Source organism: Clytia hemisphaerica, unplaced genomic scaffold (assembly GCF_902728285.1).
Source record: "Clytia hemisphaerica strain Z4C2 unplaced genomic scaffold, Clytia hemisphaerica genome assembly, whole genome shotgun sequence".
NCBI classification, from domain to species: domain Eukaryota; kingdom Metazoa; phylum Cnidaria; class Hydrozoa; order Leptothecata; family Clytiidae; genus Clytia; species Clytia hemisphaerica.
Genome location: NW_027103794.1, coordinates 336,480 through 360,157, shown reverse-complemented (window position 1 = coordinate 360,157; position 23,678 = coordinate 336,480). Strand labels below are relative to the sequence as shown.

Sequence of the window (23,678 nt, the reverse complement as noted above, 5' to 3'; positions counted from 1 at the left end):
GATTAGTCAACCTGGGTAGATTCTTAGAGCTATGGTTTTTGAGAAAATACGTACTAAGGCGATGTAATGAGAATCTGATTAAATTGTAAAGCTAAGCTGTTCTTATTTTTTGGCACTTTCAGCCTCAAATGGTTCCATCCTGTTCTTAATTAAAGGATTATTGAGGTATTTTAAACTTTTAACCAATTTTCACAACTTTCACCCCTTAAATAGTCTGAATTGCAGACCTCTATAGATATACTCTATAAGAAAAGATTTTCGCTACAGGATGAGCAGAAGCCTACCCCTTAAATTGCTTGCAATTGAGTAATTTTGGGCTAAGCATTGTTCTTAAATTGTTCTTATTTTTGATGATTTTGAGCCTTATTGTTCTTATAAAAAAAAAGAATGCAGTGCTCATGAAAACGATTGTTCAAATCAAAAACTTGCTCTTGCTATACAAAATTGGACAAATATGTAACTATCTAACAGAAATTCTTTTATAAATTGATTAATATCCTGTAAGAACTTGTTAAAAACATATATAGGCATTGGCACATAAAATGAATAAAATCAAATAACAAAATTATCTCCTAGCATTCTCTTTGTCCTAATCTAAAATTTTGTATCCTTCTTATTTTTAAGTATCTAAAATTAAAAAATTTTAAAATTTAACTGATAAAACTATTTAGGATTTTTATTATTTCACACCAAATCAGTCCTAACCCAAGGATTTCTCAAGCTTGTGTTGGCATTTCTGTTTCATCGTTGTTTTTCTTAGTCGTTAGATTAGTATTCTTATCCTTTTGTTGATTACAGAGTTTAATGAAAATTACGACCAAGAGGACGATACTCCATGCTGTTGCCAACAGACCAAAGTATTTAAAAGTAGCCTGCCCACCATACCTACTGAAGACTTGCCCACCAACGATATTTGCTGCAATAAAGCCAACACCGAAAAACGTAGTATTCATAATCGATAGCATAGTGGTGTGAATTCGAGGGTCTGTATTCCTTTTGATGTATAAAACCTGTGTTACCAAGCCCAGACCGAAACCCAGGGTCTCCAATATGTGGATCGGTATGGAGAACCATGGGTTGCTTATGAATGCGAATGATAGAAAACGAACGACGTAAGATAAGCAAGCTAGACAAAGAGCATTCCAAGGTCCTCTTAACAGTTTAATCAACTTAGCAGCCAGAAACATGAAGAGTGAAGTGCAAAAAGCGACTACACCAAAAGTTATACCAACCAGTGTAGTTGAACCATCAAGCTCTTCCATCCGTAAAGCAGTAAAGCCTATGTAAATACCTTGGAGTGTTCCTAAAACAAAGACTGTAAGAAGGAATAAGATCATTTCGAACTTTTTCAGCGTTTGAAAAACGATTTCTTTTAAGGGCGTTTCGTCGAGATCGACTTCAGGCACTTTTTCTATTGTATTGCTCTTGGATTCTTTAAAGGTTTCCAACTCGGAAGGTTCGGCAGCTTCATTTTCCTCAGTCGATTCTCTGAACAAGAAAGGACTCGCTATCGCTAAACCAATCAAGTACAAACTCAAAACCACAAACGCTCCAGCAAAACAGTTCACTTTATCTGTATACGGAAATACATCAGACAGCGATCCAGATAGGATGGAACCAACGGAAAATCCGAAGGCTCCAAACATTCGATTCCGTCCAAAATTCTTCTTCTTTGACGATTTGAGGATTCTTTTCACAACACCAGCATCCATCATACTGATTAAACAACCGTCAAAGGCGGAAGCAAAGATATTGATAAACAGAAGAACAAGGAATCGCGTAGAACGGAAATCGATACTTGAATCGGATTGGTTGGTAGGAGATATTCCACTATTTGTTACGTTCACTTTCGTTTCAATAACCACTGGTGCAGGGCAAGTGTTTGTCGATTTATCTCCGATCACTAAAGACAACAAAGGTTGACCACCGACCAAAACTAATGACATAATCGTCATGAGAATGACAATGAACACATGATTCTGTCGTTTGTCAGTAATGAAGCCCCAGAGAGGACCAGCAAAAGTCATTCCAAGTAGACGAAGACCCATCACCAGACCTGCTTCTGCTTTGTTCAATCCGACACCCACGAGGAACGGTACCATGTATGGTTTGAAAGTACCGTCTATTCCAACCGTCAGGAAGAAGCATATTTTTGCAGGTAACATGTACATATCCACTTTGAAAAGTTCTTTCAGTCGTTTGCCCGCCATCTCGTTTTTTTTCCTTTTTACGATTTTATACCTGTAAAAGAGAAATAAATTTATTATAATTTTTACCCCTAATTACAAACCGCAAATTTTGTGTATTTTGATAGACTCGTTTTTTCTTGAAAGCAAAAAGAACGCACAAGCAAACCATACCATTATTTTTTCATCGCACGTGGAAAGTACATTTTTAAGTCAACGTTGGACAATCCTCTAATAGGAACCATTTATCAGCAGGCACTAAGCTAATAAAGTATTTATTAAGAAACCATACTGTTTTAGTTTGTCAAAAACAAATTTGTTAAAAAACTTCATTGCATATATGATACTTTGAGCTCAAAATAGTGAAACTTCATAATTATTTAATTAACTGACAAAGAGAAATCAAAAAACAGCGAAACCTCGCAACTATTAATTTTAATCAAATTAATTAATCACCCAATGGAATTCATTTCAAAAATAGAATTAAAAAAAAATTTAATTATTAATCACCTACCAACAGATTTTATTACAAAAAACTCTCTGAAAATTATAGGTAGAATCGCAGGATTGTAGGATTGGGATTCAGGGATTCGGATTCGGATTCAGGATTCGAAAAAAGCTTTGTAAAAAAAAATTGAAAAAAGATATTGACTTCAAACCAAAAGATCTTGAAAGATTACATAACATAGATCAGTTCTTGACAAAAATTGATATAAAAATGGGCGTGGCCTTGGTGCTAATTAGGGAAATTCCCCTTTTTAGGATTCAAATTTCCAGCCCATTGCATACTTTGGCTAGTTCTCAGTCCCCTCGTTGAGGTTAATTCAATTTCTAAACACCTGATCTTATGACCAGACATGTCAATGATTAATTGTGGACAAAATTTATTGACAAAAAGGGCGTGGCCTCGATGCTAATTAGGGAAATTCCCCGATTTAGGATTCAAAACACGAAAATTGCAAAGTTTGGCAAAGTTTGGCTAGTTCTCAGCTCCTTCGTTGAATTTGGATCAATTTCTAAACACCTGATCTTATGACCAGACATGTCAATGATTAATCGTGGACAAATTTTATTGACAAAAAGGGGGTGGTCTCGATGCTAACTAGGGAAATTCCCCTATCTAGGATTCAAAACACGAAAATTGCAAAGTTTGGCTGGTTCTCAGTCCTCTCTTTGAGTTTGGATCAATTTCTAAACACCTGATCTTATGACCAGACATGTCAATGATTAATCGTGGACAAAATTTATTGACAAAAAGGGCGTGGCCTCGATGCCAATTAGGGAAATTCCCCTATTTAGGATTCAAAACACGAAAATTGCAAAGTTTGGCTAGTTCTCAGTTTCCTCGATGAATTTAGATCGATTTCTAAACACCTGATCTTATGACCAGAAATGTCAATGATTAATCGTGGACAAATTTTATTGACAAAAAGGGCGTGGTCTCGATGGTAATTAGGGAAATTCCCCTATTTAGGATTCAAAACACGAAAATTGCAAAGTTTGGCTAGTTCTCAGTCCTCTCATTGAATTTGGATCAACTTCTAAACACCTGATCTTATGACTGCACATGTCAATGATTAATCGTGGACAAAATTTATTGACAAAAAGGGCGCGGCCTCGATGCTAATTAGGGAAATTCGCTTATTTAGGACTCAAAACACGAAAATTGCAAAGTTTGGCAAAGTTTGGCTAGTTCTCAGTCCCTTCGTTGTATTTGGATCAATTTCTAAACACCTGATCTTATGACCGGAAATGTCAATGAATAATCGTAGACAAAATTTATTGACAAAAACGGCGTGGCCTCGATGCTAATTAGGAAAATTCCCTTATTTAGGATTCAAAACACGAAAATTGCAAAGTTTGGCTAGTTCTCAGTCCCCTCGTTGATTTTGGATCAATTTCTAAACACCTGATCTTATAACCGCACATGTCAATGATTAATCGTGGACAAAATTTATTGACAAAAAGGGCGTGGTCTCGATGCTAATTAGGGAAATTCCCCTATTTAGGATTCAAAACACGAAAATTGCAAAGTTTGGCTAGTTCTCAGTTCCTTCGTTGAATTTTGATCGATTTGTAAACACCTGATCTTATGACTGGACATGTCAATGATTAATCGTGGACAAAATTTATTGACAAAAAGGGCGTGGTCTCGATGCTAATTAGGGAAATTCCCCTATTTAGGATTCAAAACCCGAAAATTGCAAAGTTTGGCTAGTTCTCAGTCCTCTCGTTGAGTTTGGATCAATTTCTAAACACCTGATCTTATGACCGCACATGTCAATGATTAATCGTGGACAAAATTTATTGACAAAAAGGGCGTGGTCTCGATGCTAATTAGGGAAATTCCCATATTTAGGACTCAAAGCACGAAAAATGCAAAGTTTGGCAAAGTTTGGCTAGTTCTCAGTCTCCTCGTTGAGTTTGGATCAATTTCTAAACACCTGATCTTATGACCGCACATGTCAATGATTAATCGTGGACAAAATTTATTGACAAAAAGGGCTTGGCCTTGATGCTAATTAGGGAGATTCCCCTATTTAGGATTCAAAACAAGAAAATTGCAAAGTTTCGCTAGTTCTCAATTCCCTCGTAGAATTTGGATCGATTTCTAAACACCTGATCTTATTACCGCACATGTCAATGATTAATTGTGGGCAAAATTTATTGATAAAAAGGGCGTGGCCTCGATGCTAAATAGGGAAATTCGCTTATTTAGGACTCAAAACACGAAAATTGCATCAAGGCCACGCCCATTTTTTCAATAAATTTTGTCCACAATTAATCATTGACATTTTTGGTCATAAGATCAGGTGTTTAAAAATTGATCCAAACTCAACGAGAGGACTGAGAACTAGCCAAAATTTGCAATATTTGTGTTTTGAGTTCTAAATAAGGGAATTTTCCTAATTAGCAACGAGGCCACGCCCTTTTTGTCAATAGATTTTGTCCACAATTAATCATTGACATGTCCGGTCATAAGATCAGGTGTTTAGAAATTGATCCAAACTCAACGAGAGGACTGAGAACTAGCCAAACTTTTCAATTTTCGTGTTTTGAGTCCTAAATAAGGGATTTCCCTAATTAGCATCGAGGTCACGCCCTTTTTGTCAATAAATTTTGTCCACGATTAATCATTGACATGTGCGGTCATAAGATCAGGTGTTTAGAAATTGATCCAAACTCAACGAGAGGACTGAGAACTAGCCAAACTTTGCAATTTTCGTGTTTTGCATCCTAAATAGGGGAATTTCCCTAATTAGCATCGAGACCACGCCTTTTTGTCAATAAAATTTATCCACGATTAATCATTGACATTTTTGGTCATAAGATCAGGTGTTTAGAAATTAATCCAAATACAACGAAGGGACTGAGAACTAGCCAAACTTTGCCAAACTTTGCACTTTTTGTGTTTTGAATCCTAAAAAAGGGAATTTCCCTAATTAGCATCGAGGCCACGCCCTTTTTATCAATAAATTTTGTCCACAATTAATCATTGACATGTCCGGTCATAAGATCAGGTGTTTAGAAATTGATCCAAATACAACGAAGGGACTGAGAACTAGCCAAACTATGCCAAACTTTGCAATTTTCGTGTTTTTAGTCCTAAATAAGGGAATTTCCCTAATTAGCATCGAGGCCACGCCCTTTTTGTCAATAAATTTTGTCCACGATTAATCATTGACATGTGTGGTCATAAGATCAGATGTTTAGAAATTGATCCAAACTCAAAGAGAGGACTGAGAACCAGCCAAACTTTGCAATTTTCGTGTTTTGAGTCCTAAATAAGGGAATTTCCCTAATTAGCATCGAGGCCACGCTCTTTTTGTCAATAAATTTTGTCCACGATTAATCATTGACATGTGTGGTCATAAGATCAGGTGTTTAGAAATTGATCCAAACTCAACGAAAGGACTGAGAACTATCCAAACATTGCAATTTTCGTGTTTTGAATCCTAAATAGGGGAATTTCCCTAATTAGCATCGAGACCACGCCCTTTTTGTCAATAAAATTTATCCACGATTAATCATTGACATTTTTGGTCATAAGATCAGGTGTTTAGAAATTGATCCAAATACAACGAAGGGACTGAGAACTAGCCAAACTTTGCAATTTTCGTGTTTTGAATCCTAGATAGGGGAATTTCCCTAATTAGCATCGAGACGACGCCCTTTTTGTCAATAAAATTTGTCCACAATTAATCATTGACATGTCCAGTCATAAGATCAGGTGTTTAGAAATTGATCCAAATTCCACGAAGGGACTGAGAACTAGCCATTACCGAGGGGTAAATCACTTCGAAAAAAGTGTACGAAATGATTTTTGATTTTTGATTTTTTTGTGATTTTTTGATTTTTTCTGTGATTTTTTGATTTTTTTGTGATTTTTTTGTGATTTTTTGATGTTTTGTGATTTTTTTGTGATTTTTTGATTTTTCTGTGATTTTTTTGTGATTTTTTGATTTTTCTGTGATTTTTTTGTGATTTTTTGATTTTTTTTGTGATTTTTTTTGTGATTTTTTGATTTTTTTGTGATTTCTTTTTGATTTTTTGATTTTTTTCTGTGATTTTTTTGTGATTTCTTTTTGATTTTTTGATTTTTTTCTGTGATTTTTTGATTTTTTTGTGATTTTTTTGTGATTTTTTGATTTTTTGTGATTTTTTTGTGATTTTTTTGTGATTTTTTGATTTTTTTGTGATTTTTTGATTTTTTTGTGATTTTTTGATTTTTTTGTGATTTTTTTGTGATTTTTTGATTTTTTGTGATTTTTTTGTGATTTTTTTGATTTTTTTGTGATTTTTTTGTGATTTTTTGATTTTTCTGTGATTTTTTTGTGATTTTTTGATTTTTCTGTGATTTCTTTTTGATTTTTTGATTTTTTTCTGTGATTTTTTTGTGATTTCTTTTTGATTTTTTGATTTTTTTCTGTGATTTTTTTATTTTTTTGTGATTTTTTGATTTTTCTGTGATTTTTTTGTGATTTTTTGATTTTTCTGTGATTTTTTTGTGATTTTTTGATTTTTCTGTGATTTTTTTGTGATTTTTTGATTTTTTTGTGATTTTTTTGTGATTTTTTGATTTTTTTGTGATTTTTTGATTTTTTTGTGATTTTTTTGTGATTTTTGATTTTTTTTGTGATTTTTTTGTGATTTTTCTAAGAAGTGTACGAGATTTTTTCGAGTAATTTACCCCTCGGCCATTACCAAACTTTAAAATTTTCGTGTTTTGAGTCCTAAATAAGGGAATTTCCCTAATTAGCATCGAGGCCACGCCCTTTTTGTCAATAAATTTTGTCCATGATTAATCATTGACATGTGTAGTCATAAGATCAGGTGTTTAGAAATTGATCCAAATTTAACGAGGGGAACTGAGAACCAGCCAAACTTTGCAATTTTCGTGTTTTGAATCCTAAAAAGGGGAATTTCCCTAATTAGCATCGAGGCCACGCCTTTTTTGTCAATAAATTTTGTCCACGATTAATCATTGACATGTCCGGTCATAAGATCAGGTGTTTAGAAATTGATCCAAATTCAACGAGGGGATTGAGAACTAGCCAAACTTTGCCAAACTTTGCAATTTTTGTGTTTTGAATCCTAAAAAGGGGAATTTCCCTTATTAGAGTCAAGGTCACGCCCATTTTTTTATTAATTTTTGTCAAGAACTGCTCTAAGTTATGTAATCTTTCAAGATCTTTTGGTTTGAAGTCAATATCTTTTTTCAATTTTTTTTTACAAAGCTTTTTACTAATCCTGAATCCGAATCCGAATCCTTGAATCCCAATCCTACAATCCAGCGAATCTACCAAAATTATAATCAGAACAAACAAACAAAAACAAAAAAATTTAAAAAAAGTATCATTATTAATTACCTACTAACATTTTGAAATCAGAACAAACAAACAGAAAAATAATTTTTTTTTTTTAAATATCATTAAACCTCAAAAAACTTTTCAACCAATAAAAACAAATTGCATTAACACGTGACGCATTCGAAGAAACTAACCAATGAGAAAAAAACATACCACATCTTTAAAACAATAGCTATCTACAAGAACACAATAGATACCAAAAACAAAACAAAAGGAACAAAACAAAATGAACAAAAGGAACAAAAGAGACAAATAAAACCGAAATCCGAATAAAACCCTTGGAATATTTTAAAATATCCCTTTCAACTCAAGTTTTCAAACTATCACCAAGTTCAACTAAATTCAACTCAAGATCTCAAACAAAATGGCTAATCTGTAGCATTAGCCATTTTGTTTGAGATCTAGAAAACTAAACTTCGAAAATGACAACGAAAATGACAACGAAAATGACAACGGTAAGAAACGACTTTTTCAAAGTTTATTACTAGCAAAAACTTATCCTGTGTTTCTTTTGAGTTATGCCACCATTCAGCTGTTAATGTTTCCGCTACCTCATGGCTAAGGTTTATAACTTAAACATAGAGGTAAGAAACATGGTTCCTTAGCACTCATAAGAAAAAGAAATAGAAAGAGAAAACTTTAAACACTTTATACAAGAAAAAATTTGAAAACTTTATACCAAAAAACTTTAAACATTTTATACCAGAAAAACTTTAAAAACTTTATACCAAAAAACTTTAAACATTTTATACGGCGCGACCAATTTAATTTGTTGTTCTACGGGCAAATTGTTAGCAAAATATGGGTCGGTCGGTCGGTAAAATAAAAATAAATTTTTCACTTATCAGGTTTGGTAAAGTACCAAAAATGTTTTCCAAAAAACATCTGGTGCAAAAATTTACTTCTTTTATATTCGATGAAGATCATAATAAAATCTTAGTGTATACTAAAATTTTCAATTTCTTGAATTAATTTTCAGCTTTATTCAAGTTTGATTCTTACAAATAAGTAGTGTGTAAAATAGATTGTATTGAAAATTCAATATTATTATTTTTTTGATTTTAGCAAAAATAGGGTCGGTCGGGCCCGTAGAACAACAAATTGAATTGGTCTCGCCTACCAGAAAAAATTTAAAAAATTTATACCAAAAAAACTTACAATATTTCTATATAAAGAAAGAAGAGAAGAATCGAAGCTCTTATTCATTTATTTAATTAATCAATCTTTTTTTTGAGACATCTTCAACTTAAAACAAACTTAATTTTAATCAAATCTGATAAAGGACTGTTTTTTAAAACAGTTATGCAAAGGGTATGTACTCTAGCTGTCAGTGCAAACCGAATTATAAACAAATAAAAATTAATAAAGAAATCATATTAAACAATTCCCCCCCCCCAGTGGCACCCCTAATCACGCCATCACGCAAAAAAATTTTCTCCATCACGCATCACGAAAATCGCTAAATTTTGTCATCATGCAAAAAATAGCGAAAAATAGCCCAAATCACGCATCACGCCTCAAATCTTTGCCCTATCACGCATCACGCCAAAATCTTGATCACGCCATCACGCCAAAAAAATCTCTAATCACGCCATCACGCAAGAAAAAAGTCCCAATCACGCCTCTTCAGTTAAACCAAAATTTAAGTTGAATAAGTTTAAAGTTTTTTCGTAAGTCTACTTCTTTGAGTAAACTTTTTTTTGCGAAACACCTTGTAGTATACATCTTTAAATACTATTAGCTTGGAATCTTGACTACCATATCCCTGTTTCCGTGGTCCACTGAGATCCACCCCAATGAGAAAGTTTCGTTTCCCAAAATGACCTTAATTTCTAACACAGTAAAAAATAACTGGCTTGATTGATTTATTAGTGTACGACCGGCTGAGGGGATAGAGCACTTGACTCTGAGTCTCTATCTCAGCGGTTAAAGTCCCATCCGGGACACGTTAGTTTAGCAAATGAAAACAATACAAATAATATTTCATCTGTCAATCAAAATTAAGAAACGACAGCTGTCAATAAAAAAGCCAAGTAGTTGGTAGGTTACAAAGAATTTGAGATGCATTTTTGTAAGGAAGTAAAAAAGATTAGAAATTTCCTCTAAAAATTACTGAAAAATTTGAAATTGAAGTTTTCTTTTTAAAATACAAAGAATATGTGTGAAGCTCGTTTTCCTCAGAATAGAAGGAATTTGAAATTGAGATGTCCCTTTTGAAAATACAAAGAATATAATGACGCTTATTTTCCTTAGAAAACACCCGGGGCTACCAAAGCAAAAGGAGGGTATGGTATGTACACTCTCCCCCTTAAAAGTGTCTTTCTTGGATCTTTAAAATCCTGCTAAGGGTCATAAAAGTTACAACATCTAATGACAGTCTCCCAAAACATCGCGAAAATAATGCATGGGAAAAATATTGGTTTATGCACCTTAAAAAGCAAAATTACTTGAATATCCCATTAAACCTTTACCACGCCGAAGCCGTAAATTTACGTTCTAATATATAGCCGAAGCCGTAAATATACGTTTTTCATGGGGTGTTAAGAAAAGCCGCCCTACCGCCTTAAAGACGCCTTTAAATCCCGGGAAATGTCTTATATGACGGAGAGAAAATGTAAACAAACTATTTTCAATAGTTTGAAACCACCTACTTTCGATTTTAACTGTCAAAACAAACTGGAAAATCAGGCAAAATATTCTTTTGGAAATTATGAGCTCATTGACTGCTGTAACTAACTTTTTATGTTTATTTAGTGGAAAATGGTTTGTTTTATTGGTTGGAAATGTTATGTATCGCTTGTTTGTAGTTTAGTCAGTGTTTGAGGTAAGTTTCTGGCTCCTTATTCTTGAGTATGACGGTACATTAAGGGTGAGGACTGGAGGCTTGTCGGCCGTCATCGACCGTCACCGAAACCCAAGTTAAGGCTTCTGATAAGGCTGCAAAGAGTTTTAAAGTGTATATACTATGTTATTTCTATTGCTTTCATGCTGGTTGATGATAGGAAAGTCATTTTTAGCTGTTTTTAGTGATATTTCCCATAAAAATTACCTCAAGGGGCCTCTGCCTTACGTGCCTCTGATTTACGTGGAAAATTTTCTCGAAAACCAAGGTTTTCTAAAAATGAATTCTGCCTTTTCTAGTAAAGGTATGATTGTGATTTTTTGGCTAGCAATTGTAGTTATAATGGTGGAAACAATGAGCCAGAAAATTATGGTATCGCAAATGTTCTCCCCACTTTTTTTTTAACCGAAACGTAAAATTTTGAAAAATATGACAAATTGCGTTTTGAATTTTTTTCAACTCTAAGGCAGAAGACTACTGTGTCACCATTGATAGAGGAAAATCCTTTATTTTAACATTTTTGGAAAGCAGGATAGTTGGGCTTTCCAGATTGGGCTTATTTTTTTTAATCGGTTTAGTAGATCAAAAGTTATGACGGAAAGCGTAAAACTGTCATTTTTCCCAAAACGACAAGGCGTGCACGGGGTGAAGTTCCCAGAGAGAAGGCGTGGTAAAGGTTAAGAGTAACAAAATTCGAAGTGCAAGAAGTCAGGTAGCACATACCAATCATCCCACAAACCTAGAACCCCCTCTCACTCACAGAGAAAATTGTTGAAATTGAGATTTTCCTTTGAAATTACTAGGTATTCAAAGTTCTCTTTTACGATACAGTATATGGCCCCCAAAACGGAGACGGCCCCCAAAACGGAGGTTTTCATTAAAATGAAGATTCTGACTTGTAGATTTATCAGAATTAAACGATTTTTGTTTATTTTGAAAGAATGATGGTTATATTATACTTAAAAATGAGCATGTTTTTGCTGGTTTGAGACAGATTCAAAATAACATATTTGCGTCAAAGGAAATATTTTAACACCAAAATTAGATAAAAATTGCATATAACTCACTCTAGCTCTTTGGATATTGAAAATAAGTTATGAAAACGGGGTATAGGAAACTTTCTACACCTAATGCCGTTCAGAAAATGCAAATACATCTGTGACTTTAGAGGCTGGGTAAAAGATATAGCATCTTGAAGGTCAACCAGTATTTTGGAGCCCTAGAATCAGCATTGACAAAACCGAATATTCTAAATATGAGAAAAAGCAAAAAATCTTGGAATTCTATTCCTATCACCTTGAGTTGATAGTTTATAACAAAAAATTAACATTATATATAAAATTTTTCGCTGAATCAGCAAAAACAGCAAATTCTGTCATTTTTTGCAAAATATATGAGAAAAATATCTTTAAAGCTTAATATTTTCAGTTTCAGTTAAGCTTTTTTTCTAAAATTTTCACAGCTTATTCCATACATGAATGGAACTATTTTCAAAAGATATTTGTTTTCAAAAACTTGATTAAGACGTTGTTAAATCAAAATTGTCATTTTGAAAATTTCTAAATTTTCAGTTTGGACTTTGCAATATCGAAAATCTTGAAATATTTCATAAAAATCATAAATTTTACATGCATCGGCTCGTAAATTTAAGGCAAAACACAAATATGTTCATAGTTTTTCCTTCTATTACCACTGGGCTTAATAATTTGATTTTAACTACACCTCCGTTTTGGGGCCCCAAACCTGCATTTTGACAACCAGGGGTATACTGTAAAAATTTTATCAAATATATCTATGCCCAAAACCCTCTAAATCATATTTCAAAACTATCGTCAAAATTTTGTATTCATATCTTAAAGATATCTCGAGAAATCGCTAAAATTTCAAACCTCTGTTTTGGGGGCCATTAGAAAAAACCTACCTATCTTTAAGCGATTGAAAAATATTGTTGAAATTGAAAATTTTGAAAAAGAACTTCCAGGAAATAAAGAAGAGATGTTAAAGGTTTTCATGCAGTAAAAACTTTTGTGAAATCTCTTTTCCTCTAGATTTGAGATAAATTTCAAATTTGATCGCCGTTTTGGGGGCCACATACTGTAAAAGACTCATTTTCCTTAGAAAATACAATGAATCGAATATTTGCTAATGGAAATCCCATTCCGGGGAGGGCACTCGATTTCTAAACGACGGCATGTGCCGCCAAAAAATGGTTTTCAAAATCGGACCATTACCGAACGTTTCAAACCCTTACAGTGTAGTTTGAATTCACATCTTATTTTACTGAAGCCATCTGAAAATGAGCCTGAGATGTCGGATGTCGACACAATGAGCGTGAAAACAATACACATAATATTTCATCCATCAATCAAAATCAAGAAACGACAGCACGACAGCTGTCAATCAAATTTTGTCCACCTTTTGTTTTTCTCTTCCATTCCATTCGTTTTATGAAAAGCAAACAAGAGCCACAAAGATGTGGTTAAATATTTCCTCCAATAGCTCAGAGCATAGATTGTAGTCGCAGTCGAACCCCACAGATTATCTTAAAGCCCCAACTTAGTAACTTAGATTTATTAAAGCCTTTATATTAAGCAATATCCGATGCAAAGTAAAATATAACCATATTCCTGCTAAAAATTGTCGTTATTTCATAGACATGTTCACAGATGATATAAGTCTAAAAACTTGTTAAAAAATTGCATGCAAATGATAATCATTTTAACACAAAAATAAATGTATTTTATTCAACTAATATTGGTTTTTACCTTCATTAAGGAAATAAAATCTTAGATTTACAAGTTGATATTATTCTAAGACTCATCTGAGTAAGAAAGTGCCAAAATATCTTGAGACTGTCTACTAAGGGACTAATAATTTTCGATTACCAAGCCAAAATCCAAATTTAACAAGGTTGGAATTTTCAAAAATACAGGTGGAAAAAAGCCAAAATCCAAAAAGTGATGGCAGATGTGGAAAAAGAGATCTTAAACAAGGTTTTTGTTTTTATGAACAGTCACTCGCTAGCCTAGGCTCGATGGCTCCCGGTCAATCTCTCGTTATTATTCTCACAGATACGTGGTAGATCTTGGATCACTCAAACAGCTCAGCAGGGCACTATTTGAAACTATGACACAAGTACCCTATGTGCTTCACTGTGCGAACTCACTGCGATTGACCTAGGCCGCTCCGAAAGGACGCCTTACCTGACGGAAACTTACAGCTTGACTGCTCACATTATAATCTATTATCTAGGTTAGCTATACATCAAAACAGTTTTGAGCCAAAAATCGCTTGTGGTTTTCTCGAAGGACATGCGCAGAAAATGGTTAAAAAAACGTAATTTCCACATGGATTTTTAACGTTTTCCAAACTGTTTGGAGAAACAAAAATTTCCAATCCAAAAAGGCTAGTTTTCCAATCGAAAGAGTTTCAATTTCACAAAAATGTAATTTCTACATGGATTTTTAACGTTTTCCAAACTGATTGGAAAAACACAAATTTATGACCCAAAAAGTCTAGTTTTTCAACCCGAGGTATTAAATTTACAAAAATATGTATTTTCACATCGATTTTTGACCTTTTTTTCAATTTCCAAACTGTTTGGAAAATAAAATTTCCCACCCAAAAAGTCATGTTTTCCAACCAGCCTGGAAAATTGTCATTTTTACATGGGTTTTTCACTTGATTTTTCAAGGGCATTGGTTTATTCTACAAAACCTATGGGTAATTTACGTTTTCCAAATTCGCTCAAATTTCCAACCTTCAATTATAAAACCAAATTTTCCAACCCAAAAATATTAAATTTCCAACCTTGGAAATCGAAAAATTTTTCCTGTGTTAGTTTCATATGAAAAACTTACTTGTCATCAATATTTTAAACTACCATATTATACCATTCACAAATAAAAAGTTACTTAAATGGATCTCCTTCTTTACAGATTTAGATTTCCAGTAACATCTGTTACCTTAGTATTCATGTGATAATATACCAAATTGTCAACCTTGAAATTCTCACATTTAGTTACAGTATTGCTAAATATTTACAACACTTTCCAGCAAACTTTTTTGTGAAATTTGTGTCTTGATAAACTAAACTCCATCATGACATTTGTATCATTGATCATTTAAAAATCACATCTTGGAACAATAGAGTTCCTTGTTTCAATTATTGCAAGAATGTTTATCTTTGTTCATATTCTCATTATGTGCAACATTATCATTACATCATTGCCAGCAAGTTACATTGTATTGTCAGCTTTAGAGGTCGTCAGACTTTGTTGAATTTGTAATCCTGATACCTGAATGTGAAAGGAAAGAAAAATTCAAAATTTCATAATGGCAAATAATCTCTTTACAGTAATCAATGCCAAATGTGTGGTCATTCGCTGAAATCTCCCAAAAAAAAAGACTTATTTAAAAGGGTGAGACTCTGCTTGATGGTTTGAGCTATGTTTGTCATGCATATATACTGAGCCATTAAAAAGTTTACGGGAACGTACAAAAAGGACCACAGGGTACGTACAATAAGGTACACTGGGAACATACAATAAGGTTCACGGGGAACATACAATAAGGTTCACGGGGAACATACAATAAGGTTCACGGGGAACGTACAATAAGGTTCACGGGGAACATACAATAAGGTACACGGGGAACGTACAATAAGGTACAAGGGGAACGTACAATAAGGTTCACGGGGAACATACAATAAGGTACACGAGGAACGTACAATAAGGTTCACGGGGAACATACAATAAGGTTCACGGGGAACATACAATAAGGTTCACGGGGAACATGCAATAAGGTACCTGGGAACGTACAATAAGGTACACGGGAACGTACAATAAGGTTCACGGGGAACATACAATAAGGTTCACGGGGAACATACAATAAGGTTTACGGGGAACATACAATAAGGTTCACGGGGAACGTACAATAAGGTACACTGGGAACGTACAATAAGGTTCACAGGGAACGTACAATAAGGTACACTGGAAACGTACAATAAGGTATACTGGGAACATATAATAAGGTACACGGGAACATAAAATAAGGTTCACGGGGAACGTACAATAAGGTACACTGGAAACGTACAATAAGGTTCACGGGGAACGTACAATAAGGTTCACGGGGAACATATAATAAGGTACACGGGAAACGTACAATAAGGTTCACGGGGAACATATAATAAGGTACACGGGAACATAAAATAAGGTTCACGGGGAACGTACAATAAGGTACAAGGGGAACGTACAATAAGGAACACTGGGAACATACAATAAGGTACACGGGAACATAAAATAAGGTTCACGGGGAACGTACAATAAGGTACACTGGAAACGTACAATAAGGTTCACGGGGAACGTACAATAAGGTTCACGGGGAACATAAAATAAGGTACACTGGAAACGTACAATAAGGTTCACGGGGAACATATAATAAGGTACACAGGAACATAAAATAAGGTTCACGGGGAACGTACAATAAGGTACACTGGAAACGTACAATAAGGTTCACGGGGAACGTACAATAAGGCTCACGGGGAACGTACAATAAGGTACACTGGAAACGTACAATAAGGTTCACGGGGAACATATAATAAGGTACACGGGAACATAAAATAAGGTTCACGGGGAACGTACAATAAGGTACACTGGAAACGTACAATAAGGTTCACGGGGAACGTATAATAAGGCTCACGGGGAACGTACAATAAGGTTCACGGGGAACGTACAATAAGGTTCACGGGGAACGTACAATAAGGTTCACGGGGAACGTACAATAAGGTTCACGGGGAACGTACAATAAGGTACAAGGGGAACATACAATAAGGTACAAGGGGAACGTACAATAAGGTACACAGGGAACCTACAGGGAACCTACAATAAGGTACTGGGGAATGTACACTAAGGTACATGGGGTACGTACAATAATGTACATGGGATACGTACAATAATGTATACGGGGAACGGCACAATAAGATACACTGGAACGTACAATAAGGTCCCGGGGAGGGGGGCACTCAAGGTAAATGACCTACCAGACATTAGGCCCTTAAGGGTAGTTTTTGATAGTTCAGCTAGTGCACTGTAAGGGTAGGAAATTACAAAACTGCACTGAACTGCACTGTATTGGTAGGAAATTGTGATAAAAGGCCAATTATTTGGTAAAATTGGCACAAAATTGGTCAATTTTGGAGGAAAAATTCCACATTTTCTTGGAAAATTGCAAAAATTTTCGCCCTCACGGGCGACAAGTTTTGAAAAAGTGCACTGTAAGGGTATGATTTTTCATGGAAATTCACTGCACTGTAAGGGTCCGATTTTAGAAGCCAAATTTTGGGCCGAACGTATGTTCAGATCGAGTGCCCCCCCCCGGGCTATAATGCGGAGGGTTCAAAAGGATGAAGTTGGTGTTAAAATCTGTCCAAATTTGCAGCGAAGACTAAAAAGGCTGTAACTTTAAATAGAATTCGAATCAGATAGCGGTTCTTTGCTCATTAAAAAAATAATCCAGAGTGGAAATTTATCAAAATAGAAATTTTTAAAAAATGGAAAAATAAAGATTAAGCTTTGATTAATGATGACCTCTAACAATGTCGAAAAAATAAAGGTCGAGATTGATTCATTTTTTGTGTGAGTACGGGGAGAAAATTATTTTTCAGGAAAATTTTCTTTTTGAATCGAACCTTTGCTGACTATCAAATAGCAGGGGTAGAATAAGTAAGGGTATTCAAACTGAGCTGTTTACCTGAAGTGTATTAATTTTGGTGGTGATGAATTTTAGCGAATTGGGTGGTTTTAGGTAAAATCCGCCAAATTGAATACCCGCCCGTCAAAAATTTTTGAAAATTGACCATCTGCCATTAATTGAATACCAAATTTAACAAAATCTTTTATGAAAATTGTTTAGTGAAAGCTATTAAAATACCACGCGTAATTTTTGATTAATAAGTGCATAAAATTTCCCCATCCACCAAATTGAATCCCCGCCAAAATTATACATATTCTGTCAACCGTCAAATTAAATACCTACCAAAATTAATACACTTTATGAAACTCGCTCAGCAACCTAATACAACTTGCGGAATTTTCGACCACTTTGTTGATCATTATACACTTTTTGTTCCACCATCAACCTTTATATGAATTTCTGAAATAAATTTCAAAAAATTTTTGAAAAAAGAATTGTCATGTGATAGCTGATGACGTCATCGAATTTAGAACGAAATAATAAAAATTCAGTTAGCTCTTTGGTAGTACGACCATTCAATAGCTCTCAATGAGTAGTGCTCGAAAATGGGGTCACTTGTTATCGAGACTTTTCTGAAACTCGAAAAATTTAGATTTTCGTTTTGCCCATATATGGTAAAAATCAACGATTGACCAGGCAATTTTGCTTGAAAAAGCTTGGAGGGGTATTTATACGGTATGTTTCCAACATCGTAGAGACTTGAAATTTGGCATGAAGCAAGCCTAAGTGAAAATAAAAAATTTGAATTTTAGACTTTTTCAATTTAGGTATTTTTCTTGTTGCTAGGCAACATTTTTTTAAAAGACGGGGGTAAAATTTGGGTTTTTCGTTAATTAAAAATCGGGAAATCGGAATTTCAAAAATTCTAAAATTCAAAATCGTTCTTTCACCATAGGGAACCTACCTACCAAATTTGACGATTTTTTGACAACCCTAAGAGGGTGTTTAAATAGGGTCCCATGTTTCAAAAACTAGAGTTTCGAGTAAATCGACTTTTAAACTTTTATTTCTGGTAGAAATCCTCATAAAATTCGATATTAACCTGAGTATTCAGAAATAAATAAACCTTAAATGGGCTTTAAAAGTTGTTTGGCTGAAAATATAGATAAGTTCGAGTTGTTTAAGCCAATAAAACGAATTTTGAACAATTTTCGACCTTACCCCCTGAATACTTTATGGTTTTATATTTAGCAACCTCGTCCCAGTCTCCAAAAAATTTTAAATTACGATATCTCGTGACCAGATTATCCTAGAATAAAAAGTGACCCCATTTTCTGACGCAGAATTTTATGCTCTTTGTAACCATAAACATATAAACGACTGGACATCCATCTCCTTTGTATTTTTGAAGATAACACTGCTAGCTTCGTTGCCGCCTCGTTAAAATCATCAAATGAAACAATAAATTCTGATGGTATACCTCTTGGGAATACCTTGCTAACAACGTCAAAATTTCGACAAAAGTCTTTGTTGTTCTACTTTTCTCAAGTCTTTTATCTATATCATAACAAAGATAACAGAGGAAAAATCATCGTCAGCTTGTCAAAACTCCGAGTAATATTTCCAAATTTTGACTTAAAAGTGTCTAAAAATTTTCGAGAGTGTCACATTCTAATTTCGATATTCTTATGACACAGGCTCTCAACTTTGGCAAGCTATTTTTTTCAAGTCATAAAAAAAATTATTGGAGTGACAAAAGGGATTCAAAAGTATACACGCAGTTGAAATTGGCATTTCAGAGTTGAAAAAGTTGATAAAATATATTGCAAACTCGTGAAAAAATTTGAAAATAATTTTTTGTGCATTAGGAGTAATGTTCAAGCTCTATCAATCATTTTTACCTAAACAATTCAAAGAAATAAAATTACGACGGAATATTGTCGGATTTTTTATAGCAATTTTGAAATGCAGGCGGCAACGAAGCTCGCTTCAAAGAGACAATAAAAGATAGATGTCCAGTCGTTTATATGTTCATGTTGTAACTGAAGTAGATTCAAGGTTTGATTCTGACTTTTAAATTCAGATTTTTTAGAAAAACTGCTAAAAAGGGACTGGGCACGAATTTTGAAATTTTTTTGAAATTTGAATTGTTTTTGCAAAATCATATCCTTTAAGAATATCTATAGGTTTGACAACCTAACAGTCACTAATAAGCTAATTTTGAGGCCAGTGGGAGAAAATAACTCATTTTTTGCCGCCGTGATACATATTCTGCCATCCGTCAAATTAAATACCTGCCAAAATTAATACACTTTATTGAACTGTCTTAGAGGAATGAACGAAACATCATACCGTTATTTGAAACGGTTCGAGTGGTGAATTGTGTCACGACGTCTTTTTCTATGCCATAGACATCAAGTAGTAAGTATGGATCTAAGATCTAGATCAAAAGATTGGTGAGAAATCAAATTGTTAAAATTCAATTGAGACATAGAGTAAAGAATACACCCCTGTCTCAGTGCTCTGGTGGAACCTTTACCACGAAAAGAAACGGATGAAAATCCATTAACTACGTCTGCTTTATATAAAATAGCATTTCACATAAGTAGAGTAAATTAGAATGCATGAATCAGTCGGTGGTCCATTTTAGTAAACATTATATTATGAGATTATCTCATCGCTCGTTATAACATACTATAGAATCTGCAAAATGCTTAAATCAATGCAATAGCATCCTTATAACACAGGTAATATATTTTTGTTCACAGTAAGTAAGGGATAGCTTCTTAATACTTAATACATTTTTGTTAATAGCTTGTGAGACTCAACTATAAAAGCTTTACCAACGGCCTTGAGTGTCCGTAAAGAAGTATCGTTGTGTACATATTTTGGACTACTAATGACTTGTGTTTTTAGAAGTTGGAATCGTTAGATTTTTTTTGTACTTTATTGCTATAGACTATAAGACTATTTACGTCCTGAAAAAAATAATGCTGTTTTTCACTTTCAGGGAAGAAAACAATGACGCGATGATCGTTCGAAATATTATTTTGATTTTCATATTTGTGGCGAACGTGAATTGCAGTAATATCACCAACCCCCTTGGTTACAACGAAACTGTAGAGAAAGAACAATTTCTTGAGTTATTCTACAAAATTTATGAATTGCGATTGGTATCCAATAACGACACCACAAACTCTAATCAATCATCGAATCACAGACAACGAAAAAGTCTCTCAGTAGACCTTTATGAAGTTTACAAAGTAAAGTCCAAAGTCGAAGGATGGATCACAATACCTGAAAAAAACGAAATCGACAAACAAACAAGAGACTTGATCGCTGAGAAAACATGGGACCGCGCGGGCGGAAAAATCGTACGAAAAACGTTTGAGAAAGTTGGTAGAAAGGCTGGCAGATTTGCAGGAGCTAGTCTAGGAGCAAGTATTGGAGCAACTTTGGGATTAGGAAATCCTGTCTTTGTAGTCGCTGGTGTTTTTATTGGACAGAAATTCGGTGAAGAGCTGGGATCTCTTGCAGGTGCTATTTCTGGAGATTATGTTAATAATTTTATCACGCATAACATAATTAGTGATTCCTTGTTGCGACCTTTGACACAGGAACTGAAAAATTTTGTAACAGAACTAAGCACCTCAGATGAACTCACTTGTCGTAGCGATCGATGTGCTGCTGGTTACGCTGAAGCTAACTGCCAATGTGTACGATGTAATGCTCAAAGACAGTATAGTGGGAACGGGGCAGCCTTCTGTGAATCATGTCCATTGGGCTGGTACCCCTATCCTTCTTACTATCCTACCTCTTGCAAACCTTGTTTTAAAGGCACCTTCGGAGCAGCTGATGGCAAATGTTATGGCTGCCGAGATACAGGACCGATGCGGTATTCAGATATTGAAGGAGCTGCTACATGGAAAATGCCATAGCTGTAATGCAGAAGGTCCAATGAGATATTCTGATGTGCAAGGAGCAATTACATGCAAGACATGCCCTTTGGGAACCATACCTGGTTACAGACCGTGGTCATATACCAGCGAGAAGATCATTTGTAAGCCATGTGGGCAAGGATGGTTCGGGAAAAGCGATGGCAAATGTTACCGTTGCAAGGAAGAGGGTCCAATGAAATACTCTGGTATTGAGACAGGAGCTCCTAGTTGTAAAACGTGCCCCCTCGGCCACGTTCCTGATGGTTTTAACGTAGTTTGTAAAGCTTGTGCTGCAGGAACATTCGGCAAAATGGATGGTAAATGTCATGAGTGTGCCGTGGTAGGACCAATGGCGTATTCTGATGTTGAAGGATCTACGTACTGTAAGACGTGTCCTTTGGGTAGTATTCCTGAGTACGAAAGTCGGTGTCGCCCGTGTCATGTTGGTACGTTCGGAAAGACGGATGGTCATTGTCATGATTGTAAAGAGGCTGGCCCTATGAGATATTCAAACGTGACTGGTGCGTGGTCTTGTCAAACGTGCCCCGTGGGTACGTCTCCATACTGGACTATTCGGCCTACTAAATGTAAACCATGTCTTCGAGGATTTGTTGGTAAAAGTAATGGTTGCAAGGACTGTAAAAATGATGGCCCGATGAAATATTCCGACTCCATTGGAGCTACCATTTGTAAAACATGTTCCTTGGGTCAATACCCTGTCCCAAATTCTCAACCTAATCGATGTCACCTTTGCTCTAAAGGTGAGTATGGGAAGAGCGATGGCCAATGTTACAATTGTAAACCCGTGGGGCCAATGAAATACTCTGATATACAGGGAGCAACCGAATGCAAAACATGCCCATTAGGACGTTTTCCGATACACAACCCGCCCTTTTATTGCGATTATTGTCAATTAGGAACCTACGGAAAAAGCGACGGCAAATGTTACAAGTGCACTGGCCCTATGTCTTATACCGACGCCCGAGGATCAGTGTCCTGTAAAACATGTCAAGTCGGTTATCAAGCTTACAGATCAGGACCAGGAAGAGAATATCAAATTGGATGTTTGAGATGCCCATGGACAACGATTGGAACGAAAGAGGGGTGCCTTCGTCCGGACCAAGTAAACACGACGACTGTCCCCATAGCAACATCACGAGGATCTACACGTCAACAAACAACTACTGAGGAGAGCCGAAAGCCCTCGTCAACACCTCGACCACATACAATAATCACAAAATCAACATCTCATGCAACCAACAGTCCAGGATCCTCACAGGAGACTACCCAACCATCCACACATCATTCAACCAGAATACATCAAACGATTCACCCTCATTTCACTACAACAGGAACAATAAAATCTTCCACCCAGCCCCGCCAACCATATACCACCCCACCGCCAACCGATACACCAAACGATCAGTCCACAACAGATTCAAATTTCTTCGGAAACGAAGGAAAGCAAACTTCTTCGGCTTCTTCAGCAAACATCAATCATTTCCTTGTTGTTTTGGTACTTTTGCTAGTGATTTACTTAATCCTTTAAGTGCCGATGACTTAATAACTCGTCATCCCAAAACGTAAATGGTAAACCCTGGCACTTAAAGGGTTAAAGGGAAATAGTATAAAACTCTAGAGAAACTTCCAACCTACGGGAACTCGCGGAACTAAATACTCACTATTCACACTAACTTTTTGCAGCAGGAGGTTTATAAATTTTCAATAAAAATTGTACATCGATGAGTTATTTTCTTGTGGTGAAAAACTAAGAATTTTCCCACGGAATATCAATAACTCCTTTAAGAGCTCTGAGACCATAGGTCAAAAAATCTGTTATGAGATTTGAAGATAAAACTTTTGTTTTGAGTTCCTTGACACTTTTAACAAAAAACTGTCTTTATAAGTTGTTTATAAATTTATTTTATGAAGAGTAATACACCTTTCCCGTAATTCAAACTTCTCAGAAATGGCCCGGGAAAATGTGCGCTCCACCGTTGTGTATAAAATTGTTTGAGAGGTAAACGAATACGCATTTTTGCTTGCGAGGGGTTAGGGAAGGTGGGTTTTCAGCTTCTAACTTTTGATAGAGATCTTCTTTTTGGCGAAAGATTTTCAGGGTGGTATAATATCATGAATAAATTGAACA

The 23,678-nt window shown here is 35.1% G+C and overlaps 2 protein-coding genes across 2 annotated transcripts; one reads left to right on the top strand and one right to left on the bottom strand.

Moving 5' to 3' along the window:
• Nucleotides 1–465: 465 nt before the first annotated feature.
• On the bottom strand, nucleotides 466–2,229 carry LOC136806290 (major facilitator superfamily domain-containing protein 6-like). The gene has a single exon (XM_067062846.1). It carries the CDS (start codon nucleotides 2,208–2,210, stop codon nucleotides 717–719), a length of 1,494 nt encoding a protein of 497 aa, XP_066918947.1. The 5' UTR covers nucleotides 2,211–2,229; the 3' UTR covers nucleotides 466–716.
• Nucleotides 2,230–21,548: 19,319 nt separating this feature from the next.
• LOC136806317 (laminin subunit gamma-3-like) lies at nucleotides 21,549–23,078 on the top strand. Its single transcript, XM_067062870.1, has one exon. It carries the CDS (start codon nucleotides 21,549–21,551, stop codon nucleotides 23,076–23,078), a length of 1,530 nt encoding a protein of 509 aa, XP_066918971.1.
• Nucleotides 23,079–23,678: the final 600 nt, after the last annotated feature.

Bases quoted from the DNA above. Each gene is read 5' to 3' on its own strand.
- LOC136806317 (XM_067062870.1), top strand. From the start codon at position 21,549: ATGAGATATTCTGATGTGCAAGGAGCAATTACATGCAAGACATGCCCT.
- LOC136806290 (XM_067062846.1), bottom strand. From the start codon at position 2,210: ATGGCGGGCAAACGACTGAAAGAACTTTTCAAAGTGGATATGTACATG.